The following is a 12557-nucleotide window of genomic DNA, read 5'->3' on the forward strand; positions in this document are numbered from 1 at the left end:
GGCCTCGTACTCGGGAAAGGTCCGACAGCTCGGACGCCGGCCGCCGCGCTTCAGAGCTACGTGGGAGGACCATTGGTCTTTCTACGTACGTCTGGGTGTTTGGGCATATCGCCTTGGCGAGCGACGCCGCGGCGTTGTCCAACCCGAACGGCAGTGCCGCCCTTGGAGAGAACAACCCGTGTGGAAGTAGCCTAGCTGCGGTGGGGGAGGGCGCGCGAGACGCGTCTCCCCCCGTCGTCGTGCGGTGCTGAGTCGTCGTGCTTGTTGCTCGTTCACACGGTGTTGCCGACTTGTGGCCCACATCCTGCCTTGCACGAGTCGTTGGTCGTGCTGAAGCAGAGGGGCCGCGGTGGTGCTGCCCGCGCCTCTTCTTAGGCGGGGAGGCGTGGTGGTGAGGGCGTCTCGGAGCCTTCAACCGTGCTGGCGTAACGCGGACTCCTCCTGGTCCTTTGACTGAGAGCAAGATCATGTCGTAGCCGGTGCCCGTAGACATGAACTCGAGACTCCCAAACCAAATCACCGTGGAGCGCGGAAGCGGCGAGGCAAGAGTAGCCATCCGGAAAGTGGTGGGAAATCGGTGAAAAACACGCAGGACCCCTACCTGGCGCGCCAACTGTCGGTGTTTTTCCCCCGGGGGGTCACACCAACGAGTAAATTTGTATGCGTGCTCCCCTTTCCGGATGGTGATGCAAGAAGACACAGAGATTTATCCTGGTTCGGGCAAGAGAAGGCCCTACGTCCAGCGGGGGGAGAGAGTTTGTATTATCTTGCACCTAAGTGCTTGTACAGGGGCGAATACAAGCGTGGTATGAAGTGTGTAGCTCTACTACGTGTGTGTGTTCTTGTGTTGTTATCTTTTTCTATTCCTGAGTCTCTCCTTTTATAGCTCCAAGGAGAGACACAGGGTACATGCGTAGATGTTAGAGTAGGGATCGATAGCCGCATGGAGCGCTGACCTACTCGAGGCTTCCGTACGGCATGGCCTCGAGCCGTCCCATCTTGATGGCTCGGTGATGATTACGCGTGCTCCTGTGTTCTGCCCTGCCAGCCGCCTTGTGCTGGTTCTGAGGTCGCATGCTTGTACGGTATGGTGGCGGACCCGACGGGGTAGCTGTGGTGTAGTCAGTCGACGCCCAACTTGTCCCTAGGAAGGGACCCTGTTCGGTCGAGGGTCGGACGCCGTGTAATATGCTGGTATCTGGAGCGCTGACCTTGGGTGCCTCGAGGGGGTCCCGATTAGACGTTCCATCCTTGTTTCCTACGTCCTGACACGCCCTGGGTCGTTCGGTGGGAAGGCTGCAAAAAGAACGATGGGACAGAAGCTTGCTCCCTATCACGCCTTCCGTGACCTGTGTGTTAGGTGGGGAAGCGTCAGGTGCATTTAATGCTCCGGCCCGCGTGCGCGCGTCGGGCGGCGGACAGTGTCCTTGCGCCCGACGCCTCTCGGTTCGCTCGAGCCCGCTTCCGTTTTCGACGGCGGTCGTCGCTCGAGTCCTGACCGATTCGCTCGACGCTTTTTCCGTCTTCGAGGCTGCGACCGTCGATGGCGGCGCATACGTAAGATTAGAGCGTCGAATTAAGGGTCTCGACCTTCGTACGGGCAATCTCATAATGCGCATCGCTGAGGGTACCCCTTACCGATACCCTCGACAAGAACATATGCAGATTGAAGCAACTGAAACAACATCTTAAAACACAGTATTGCAACAAACGACTGAAACCTACTACAACGTCTAGAGAAAACCATTGCAATAATGATGAGACCTGAACCTGAGAGCTCGCCAAAACCCTACCCTACTGCAACATCACCTGAAAATATACTGCAACAATCAGAGAACACCATTACAACACGTGCGAGCGCTGAACCCCAAGAGCTCGCCAAAACCTTAACCACCACTACATCCCATATATCCAAATTACCCATAGGAGAAGTAGGAGGAGGAGGATGACGACGAGGAGGAGGAGCAGGAGTTGGAGAACATAGAGGAGGAGGAGAAGAGGGCTCAGATCTAGATCCACAGGAGAAGAGGAGGAGGGCTCAGATTCAGATCCACAGGAGGAGGGAGGGAAAAGGGAGGCCTCATATCTAAATCATCCCCACCTACCTCGTTGGAGCCGTGCTTTCATCCACGCCTCCGGATGCATGGAGGTCGCAGAGCGAGGTAGAGAGAGTACGGAGGAAGGGAGGCATGCCACTCGCTGCAAGCCACCATCGTCTCCCCCACTCCGGTGGCATAGAGGCAGGAAGGAAGGGAGGGGGAGGGAGGGACGGCTCACCAGTGGTGCAGTAGAGTGCGGGCGTGGGTGGCAAGAGCAACGGGGCAGCGAGATGAAAGCAAAGAGGAAGATGGAAAGTAGTGGATAAAACGAGTGGACATTAGCATGAGGGGAGAAGGAGGCAGCGAGTAGATCGGGAGCGGATAAAACAAGTGGACAGCAGTGTCCGTCCATCCGGACATCTTATACATATCATTACCATTTCTCATTTTGAAACTCATCTGGAAACTATCTCACACACACTACTGTATGCCTTAAATTGTTATTGTTCCAAAGAAAATAATATTATATTCATCAAAAAAATATTCTTTCGTCCTACGATGCAAACAATTAATCTTTGATTCAATATGTATTCATAACATAGCACAACACAAAATTAATTGGAAGTTGAATCAAGATCAAACTTACAATTGAAATATAATAAAATTGGAGCCTACTAGGTCATCCCTTTAGAAAAAAATAAATATCCCCTACGCTAATTTTTAGTTGCATTGGTTATACCACCCAAAATATATATATACTCACCAGAATTGTGTCAAAATCGACAATATACTAGTTTTTTTACGAGGCTCAGTTACAAATTCAGACGCTATATACATGATAACAAAGTGTCATAAAACAATTTGCGGTAAATTGTGATTTTTTTTTATTGAACTTTTTGCGGTAAATTGTGATTGTTTGGACACTACTCAAATATTGGATTCATTCAATCAGACACGCTAGGTGAAACAACCCTCATATACCATCAGGGCTAGGCTGGTATTATATTGGCCTATTCCAAGTTAATATAATACCCCAGACATTCTGTCTGTAGACGATCTGTAATCTGTCATTAATTATAAACTCTATGGGGACGTTGTTTTGTCTTAACTAGCCTGATGACACCTTAAAGTAGTAGACCAACATGATGATCTGGACTTCCTTGTTAAAAGTTGATACTGACATAGTAACCACATATCCATCCATAAGTAAAATATTCGTATCGCGCTGGCTAGCCAGTCCTGTGCATATAAACCTCTTAACATTGCGTGTGAACTCTTGGCGGCCTCCATGCATGTACATGCATGCACATGAAGCTGCATGTTTGATGTGTACACGAGTCACCCTCATCGTCGCAATGTGTCATTAATTCCGACCATTATTCACAGCTCAGGTCTCGATCGATACCCAACATCAATATAATTTAACACAGCTTGTTTAAACTTTTATTTCACGTAGTATACAAACGTACACATGTTTTTATGCATGTATGTAGTAGTATTACAAGAGAGAACAACGTACAATTTGCGAGGGTACAATATATATATATGATCGATAGACGACCGATCACACGTACTCTCATCAGAAAATTAAAAGGTTTAAAAAGAAAAGGACATGCATATACTACACATGCATGCACAAGCAGATTATGTGTAATAACCTAACCCATGCATGCATGCAGATTATGCAGAGCAACAACGAACGACGACATACACACATATATAGTATGAGCGATCAAATTAGAGCAAATCATAATGCTCATGCATTTTAATAAAATTAAGCGGGGCAGGTGAAGTCCGCGGGGCAGATCTTGCCGCAGTGGTTGAGGAGGAGGGTCAGGTCGACGGGCACGTTGAGGTTGATGCCCAGGATGTTGGCCTTGATGGCGGTGCAGAGGCAGACGGCGGCGTCTAGGTCCACCAGGCCTTCCAGCAGCGGACAGCACTGGTCGTTCTTCGGGGGGATGCTGAGCTTCAGTAGGTTCAGCACGTTGGCACACACCTCCAGCTTCAGCGCGTTCATCGGGCACGACCCGCCGCCACCGCCAGAAGGCGGCGATGGTGGCGGCACCACCGGCGGAGTAGGACAGTACGGCGTGCAGCCATGCACCAGGGCCAGGACAGTGGAGAGGATGGTCAGGGCCAGGAACAGGGAAATAAGCTTGGATGCCATTGCTACCGATCAGAGAGCTAGCTAGTAGCTATAGCTCTTCAATCAAAGGGATTAAGTGTTTCTTTTGATCGAGCTAGGTGTGTGTTTGGGATGGCTCTCTTCGGTGGTATTTATAGACCAATTGAGCGAGCAAGTGTGTGGGCGTGCGTGTGAACATGTGTGTAGTTTGATAAGGGAGCAAGTGTACGTGTTTTGGATGCATGTGATGTGTGATGCGAACCCTACATACGTGTCTACCTGGCTCCTTGCATTTTTTCTGCAAATTGCATGCACGATTAATTCATTAATTATATATATGTACAGCTTTTAGCTAGCTGGAGACGACTGGAACAACAAGGAATTGTTGCCTTAGCTTGTGTCCACTTTTCTTTTTTACAATGAAAAAGGGCCAAAGTGCCTAATGGCTAGAAAAAAAGGGAATGTTGACAAAAGAAAACATAGTGGGAGAGATAAAATAAGGATATCAAAGGGTGGAAGCCAATGAGAGATGAATCAAAGAAAGCAAGTTGCCACTAAACAAAAGAAGCAAATGAAAGTATAGAGTGAACTAGATCGAGGACTGCGCTCCTCCTCCCCCCGCTGACGGCCTCCCTGGCCATCGCCGGTCTTCAACTCCGCTGTTGGTGGGCTCCTTAGCTTGTTCCCTGCTCCCGTTTCGCTCCATGGCGGGGCTCCTCGCTTGGGGCGCATCATGGAGTCGATTGCTCCCCTAAGGGGGATGTGACTAGCTCTGGTTGCTCTGTTCACCAGACATGTGATCCTTGTTATTGTGGTCTTCCTGTCGCTTACAAGGTGTGTTCTTGACTCTGCCCCTCGAATGGAGTTCCCTAGCCTTTCTTTTGATCCTAGTTTAAAGCTTCAAGATGAAATTTGGTATAAACTTGGGGTTCATGTCATTCATTATGTGCTGGATCACGCCTCCTTTCACCTTGTGGTCGCTTTTGGTCGTTGCAAGTTACATCTTTTCGAATAATCTATTAGGTCCTTGCTGCCGGTCGCCATTGGTAGCATCGCTAAGCAGTTCTGTGTGTCCCAACTTGGAGATCGTACTTTCAAATTTGTTGTCTCTACCAAATTGGTTGGCTTCTTTATCGCCAACCTTTGTTCCTTGACTCGTTCAAGGTCTTCTTCCTCTAGGCTAATGGAGGTCCCAATTGGTGCTTTGAGTACAATCGTTTCTTACTCAAAGAAGCTAGTTTTTTATCTTCTTCCTCCTCTAAATCAGGGCGTAGATCTTTTGTTGATGTCGTTAAGTCAACAATTCTCTTTGGTGCTAATTAATATCGTTCCCATGGGCTCTCACTGTCATCCTGTCGTCCCTGCTTCTAGTGCCAACACCATTCCCTTGGGCCTGCATCATCGCTCCTCCATCTCGACAACAAGGCAATCGGTGCATGATCGCCTTATCTTCCAGAGGGTTGCCGCCCACTCCGCTTCGTTCAGTGAGTTCAACCCCTAGGCAAAACTCTGCAATCGCTTCCTCTCCTCCTCTCATTGGCATGTCAACTGTACGGTGCCTATCTGGTGCCGCGCTTGCCAAAAGCAAGGTCAAATTGCCACCTTCTATCATTAATTCAAATCCCATGCGAGATAGTAGTATCCTTCAAAGGCCAATGAGGAAAAGACTGCTACTCAAGGACCTGCACTGCCTGGCCTCTTTTCCACTACTCAACCATCCACGCTTGGCTCACTAGTCTTTAAATAGTTTGGGGAGATGGCTCGTGCTTTTGGGACCTGAGTTGGTTATTGCACCTGAGTTAATTGTGCCTTGGGGACTGTGCCTTGGGGCTTGAGGCCCAATACTGTTTGTCAGCCCGAGTCAGACTCTACCTTATATGATGAGTTGGACTCGATCATAGGCAACTCTCGAACTCTTCGTCTTCCTACTATTCGCACCGGTGCATGGCAACTGTGGTGAGCGAAGAAAGCCCTCCTCCTCCTCCTCCCCTCCTAGCAATCCACCAGCTCAACTCTGTTGCTCCGATGGTGTTTCAGCGTGTTGATCTAGAGCCCTTCATTCTAGAACACTTGCAGTACGAAGACATCCCCAACAGAGAGTTTATGGAGTATGCAGTGGCCCCAGCCCAAAACCCTTTGTTGTTCCTTGCCATTTTAATTAAATAATTGTTTTGCTCATAATTGACTTGTTAAATAATAAATAAAACTAGTTTATTTAGTTAACCAATTAGTAAATGCATGTGGTTAAGTCATGTAATGACCTTTGCTTACTCCCATTGTTGAACTTGTGTAATGGTTAGTTAAACATCATGTCTTACTTGACTAGTATAAGATAATGAGTGTTGTTCTCATAATATCCACCTAATCATCTTGTATATATAATTATTAAAGATGCTTTAATTATTAGTTTCTTAGTATGATCATGAGTTAAGATGCATGTTAATCTTGTAGGTCTATGATTAGTACTAACTTGTGGTTAATAATTAGAATACTTTGTGAAGTGTGACTTTAGTTATACTGCTAAGGAAAGTTGTACTCAACTGTCTTAGCTTGTTTACTTTATGTAATGTACTTGTACGTCTTCCATCATGCATCATGGCATACATTCCATCATGTTAAATAAGCATCATTTATTTATGTGTAGTACATACGAGAGTGAGAAGATTCATGTTGATCAAGTTTTGGAGAAGGTTCATCCACCAATGGTGTTGGTACCAAATGCCACCTGGACATGTCATCTTGGCAATTAGTGCAATTATTTTGGTCTTGAAATGTGATCTGGACATGTTATATTGGCATATATACATGTATAGTGTCATTATTTTGGTCTTGAGATATGATCTGGACTTGTCATATTGGCATATAGTGTCGTTATTTTGGTCTAATGTGATTTGCGCATGTAAACCATTCTAGATGTGATCAGGGCATGTGAACCATTCTATGTATATATATGATGCTTAAATATGACTCTGACCTCTAATCTATTGCTTCCTACAGGATGCATGCTTGCAAAATGTGCTCCAAATCATTACAAAATAGATTATGTCATTTTGTCGTTTCAAAATGTATCTTCCCATTAATCATGTCCATATATATAAAAGACTACTGGATTGTAGTGTCATTCATACCAAGGGAAAATATGTCTTACACTCATACACACACCGTTAGTCTCAGTTAACAGAATGGGGTACAGACTCAAAAAAATGTGGGCAAACGTACAAAGTCCGAAAAAGAGGGACAAATGAGCAGTTAGATGTCAAACTGAGGACAGAAATGCAATTCGCCCATATAATTAACTTGTATATAACCAACTAAATTTTCAAATATCATAATAAGCGCATACGAGTTCAGGTTCAAGATGCCATATGAAGATATTGATCTGATTTAATTCTGCGATCTAAATTCGAAAAACTGCTACGAACTAGCCCAATTTCTTATTCGAATTTATTTTCTACCAGGCGAGGCGCGCGTTAGCTGACTGTTCAGTACTGAAGCTTTACCGGGAAACGAGGGTTTATGAACTGACCAAAGCTGATGTATGAACTAGTTCTTCTCATGTCGACCTAGACCATCCATCATGCCTTCGTTTCGTCCCGGTCCTAGCTGTCGAACTCCGCGTCACGGACCTCGAGAAGGTATTCTGGGAGGAGGACGTGCAATATACATTAGCAACACCAACCAATCTAAATCATGAGGATGTTTTAGCTTGGCATTTTGACAATAAAGCTCCACTGCCTGGACAGCTCGAGATCAATTCAGATGGATCATTTATCTAGGAGACGTTGCAAGGGAGCTGGGGGCTTCATTATCCGTGACCATGAGGGCGACGGGGTACTTGCAGGAGCTGGTCGCCCTGGATCAATCCCAGATGCGTGGACAGCAGAGGCAGCAGTATGTGCTCAGGCATTGCAAGCAGCTACAGATTATGGTATATCGCACGTATAAGTAGAGGTGGACTCAGCAACGAGATGACTGACGGATCGTACGCCAACGAGAGTGGAGCGTCAGCATCTTCACACAAGGCGAACTGGCGAAGGTAAACCAATGGAGGTCACCAATGGCGGCTGCGTTCTTGGCCCTTTTTTTCTTTATGGAAAAAATTAGCCCCAGCTATATATATGTTGAATGGTCTCTTGGGCTGTAGCTCCGGACGCCACGCACACGTCTAGCCCATCTGAACAAATTCTTGTAGCTCTCGATCGGCCCAAATATAACTATCTTCCACAAATGATGCGTAAAGATGATCCCATCTCGATACATGCCTTCAAAGCAAACAAGCAACCGTAAAATGCGAAGAATTGCTTTGACCATCCGCAAGAGATCCATGTTCCGTCCTAGTGTACAATGCAAAAAAAGAAAAAAAATGTTAGTATTAGTATATGCTCGTTGAACAGAACCTGCAACAAAGCGGCTTTTTTTTTTAGAGTTCAAGGCCATATAAGCCCCGGCCTTTCGATTAGAATAAAAAAACCTAGAGTCATTACAGCACTGAGTTTAAACCGTAGTGATCATCCACCAGGACTAGATCACTGAAAACAAGAACAAACTACAAATCCAACAAAAAAAATAACTAAAACAAAACAGCTGGTGTAACAGCAGCCGATCTTCAGGCAAGGTTGAGAGATATGTTCAGCGAGCTCCACCAAGGAAGTTTTAGATTGCCCATCAGGTCTTCATGTTCCTGATCACCCTAGGTCACTCCTCTATGAAACTTGTGATGTTTAGTCACCCATAAGGAAGCTACATAGTATTGCTCACCTTTGCTTTGATCTCTCTTGTCGGGGGGCAGAGAATTCGCCAATTTAGTAGGAGCATTTACATGCTTCTCCAACTAATTTTCTTAAAACAAAGATAATTTCTAAGTTTCCAGATACACCAGATCACAGCATAGATGATTGTATTGACAAGGCAGTGTTTTTTATTACTTAGACAGAACTTCCCTATTTCCATGATATTATCTCCTACTTTACAACCAAGAATGTTTACATAAGATCCCAACACCACCTTGCCACTACACAATCAAAGAAAACATGTTGTATTGTTTCCTTTTCCAGACAAAAAAGACAATTCTCATCTTCTACTTTTCTTCTCTTAGCTAGGTTATCCCTAGTCAAAGCTCTTAATAACCAACCAAAGGAAAAAAAAAGGACTCTAGGAGGGATTTTGGCACCAAATAGCCGACTACTGGAACAAACCCTCTAAAATTGATTATCTTATATATTACCAAACCATCTCATCAGCCTCATTAGAAAACTGCATTGTAGCTACTAATGATGATATCGAGCCAAAGATTAATAGAGATCAAGAGAAAACGCTCTTTCTAAAAGTACATTTCAGATTAACCCATACCAAAGGTTAACTAGAGTTTTCCCTTTCTCATTAACTATCCTATATAGCGGTCAAAATTGGATAGCTAAGCTAGACGAACCTAGCCAATTGTCCTCCTAGAACCTAATATTCCAGCCATTCCCTACTTTCCACTTGTAACCCATCTCGGCAACTTGAGTTGCATACATAAATCCTTTAAAAAACTAGAAGCCCCACAGCTCTAGTTGAGAAGATGTTAGGATTTTCAATCCCATACTTATGGTCTATCAGCTCTTTCTAGAGCTTATCTCTATTTACCTGATACCTCTTCAACCACTATGCCAGAAATGCTAATTAGTGGCGCGTCCAGAGGATCATTAGTGACGCTGAAAAAACACGTCACTTTTGTTACGTCTCTGATGTGAAGACATTAGTGACGTGTAAAAACATGTCACTGATGTGAACAAACAACGACACGTATTGAGAAAACATGTCACTGATGTGAAATAGCTGTGATGTGACGCGTATTTAAAAACGCATCACTGGTATGAAATAGTTGTGACGCATATTGAGAAAAAATGTCACTGATGCGAAATAGTTGCGACGTGTACTGAGAAAACTGGTCACTGATGACCCTACATTAATGACGCGTATAGCTAAAACGCGTCTCTGATAAAGATTTGCAAAAACAAAAAAAAGATACCTAGATCAGTGTACAGTTCTGAAACCTATGTTTCACAATATGGTATATTTCATAGCAGTACATAGATTTCACACTTCACAATAAGTTCTCACGATCAGAATACATAGGGAGGCGACCACGAGCGCGATGAGCATCGTGGATGGGGAAGGAGGTGGCCACGGGCGGAGCATAGTCAGGAGAGAGATGGTTCTGGATGGAGGATCGGGAGGAGACAGCGCTAGTCAGATCTAGACGAGGGAGACAGAGTCGGCTACATCTAGGATGAGGAGCGGCGGCGGAGGAGATGAGATCAAGAGAGAGAGAGAGAGAGAGGAAGTGAGAGAGACCCGGGACTGGGAGAGGAGAGAGGTTCGGGGCCCTGGGTGGGTGTGGACGTGAGTTTATTCAGGCCCTAGAGAAGACGAGATCACGAGATCACGAGAGAGAGAGAGAGAGAGAGAGAGAGAGGAAGATCACCTCAAGATCAAAAAAATTTCAAGATTTCTCGTTACATTGAATCTTGCAGTATATGTATGGAATATTAATATAGATAAAAAATAACTAATTGCACAGTTTGTGTGTAATTTGCGAGACTAATCTTTTGAACCTAGTTAGTCCATGGTTGAACAATAATTGCCAAATAAAACAAAAGTGCTACAATACCCAAAAAAATTTCACCTCCTCAACTAAACAAGGCCTCACCTAATTTTATAATTTTTTTAGGTCCAAGGTCCTATATCAGTGCGGGGGTTTTGGTTGTTTTCATTTTTCATGTCCGGAGGACGTGCGCAGGCAACGATTCCCTAGCCAAACAACTAATCGTCTTGTTAATTTTCTGGCCAGGTAATCAGTGCACGGCTCAATATGAAGAGTCATACCACAATATGATTAACGCGCGTGGACATTACGTGTCACTTTTAATACTAGTGACGTGTTTTGTTGGGACGAGTCACTAATATCTCTCATTATTAGTGACGCGTCTACGTAAAACTCGTCACTTTTGCTACCAGTGACACGTTTTGTTGGGAAGAGTCACTAATACAACCACATATTTGTGACGCGCTTAGTTAAAACGCGTCACTTCTGACGCGTTTTCTTGAGAAAAGTCACGGATACCTTCTCGTTAGTGACGCGTCTTGTTCCTAGGACATGGGCAAAAACTTAGCAGCGACGCGCTTCGTTCAGCTGCGTCACTAATATACTTATTAGTGACGTGTTTTAGTCCTGAGTCACTATTGAGGTGTCTCCTTTGTGCTTAGTGAACCAAGAAGCTAACAAACTAATGTTAAGATCTCTAAGGTTAGGTAGGCCCAAACCCCCCTCTCTTTACTCATAGACACTAGCTCCCAATTAGCTAGGTGATACTTATGATTATCCACAGAATCATTCCAGAGGTAGTTTCTCATATGAGTATCAATGAACTTGATTGCCCATTTGGGGAATTTGATAAAGGATAGAAGGTAGACAGGAATACTTGCTAAGCATGACTTGATTAACATAGCTCTAGCAGCTAAGGAAATAAGTCTCCCCATCCACCCTGCTATCTTCTTTAGAATCTTGTCTACCAAAGGTTGGACATCTTCTCTACTCAGATTGTCATAATGTAGGGGTAAACCTAGATACTTAATCGTGAAGGATCCTAGAGGGCAAGAGAAAAAATGTGCTAGTCTATGAGCTTCACTGTCCTCCAAATTTAAAGGCACTAGCTCACTTTTATGAAAGTTGATTCTCATACCAGAAATCTGTTCATAGCATATTAAAACACACTTCAAATTTCTTAAGGCTGAATCCCCGGTCTTATAAAACACAATAGTGTCATCAAAACTACTACACCACCGGGTCTGAAATCCTCTAAGAGACCTCTCACAAGATTTTTTACCTATTTCCTTACTTAACATCTTTGACAACCCATCTCCAACTAGATTAAATAAGAAAGGAGATAGGGGATCTCCTCGTCTAAGACCTTTGCCAGTCTTGAAATAAGAATTGTCTTCCGCAATTATCATGATCCCAATAGAACCCCTACAACAATCTGCCTAATCCAGTTAGGGGATGCTTAGTTCCCCATAAAATGCAAAATGCAAAATCCTGAAACTTGAATGGTGGAATACAAAATGCCAAAATTTTTCAGGGGGTGTTTAGTTCCATCCATACCAAAATGCCAAAAAGTAAAAAGCTTGTTTTGTCCTCATTAATTGGCACCCATGCATTGCATGCAAACATGCTGCACGCGCTGCATGCTGGCAGAAGCTTTGCAGCAAACAATACAAGCGTTGTCTGCTGCTTGCTCGCGATTGTGCAACCGGAAGTGAACAAGCACGGGCGGGTGCAGGTGGGGTAGCGAAGGAGCTGCTTTCTGGCCTTTTTTGGGCTGCTGAGGCCAAAATCCAGAATGCAAAAT

The 12557-nt window shown here is 44.8% G+C and overlaps 1 protein-coding gene and 1 long non-coding RNA gene across 2 annotated transcripts; one reads left to right on the forward strand and one right to left on the reverse strand.

Moving 5' to 3' along the window:
- On the reverse strand, positions 3457-4305 carry LOC8070668 (cortical cell-delineating protein). The gene has a single exon (XM_002450283.2). It carries the CDS (start codon positions 4207-4209, stop codon positions 3814-3816), a length of 396 nt encoding a protein of 131 aa, XP_002450328.1. The 5' UTR covers positions 4210-4305; the 3' UTR covers positions 3457-3813.
- LOC110435767 lies at positions 4594-7147 on the forward strand. Its single transcript, XR_002453624.1, has 2 exons — positions 4594-5001; positions 6812-7147. It is a non-coding gene; the product is annotated as an uncharacterized LOC110435767 (long non-coding RNA).

Source organism: Sorghum bicolor, chromosome 5 (genome assembly GCF_000003195.3).
Source record: "Sorghum bicolor cultivar BTx623 chromosome 5, Sorghum_bicolor_NCBIv3, whole genome shotgun sequence".
NCBI lineage: Eukaryota > Viridiplantae > Streptophyta > Magnoliopsida > Poales > Poaceae > Sorghum > Sorghum bicolor.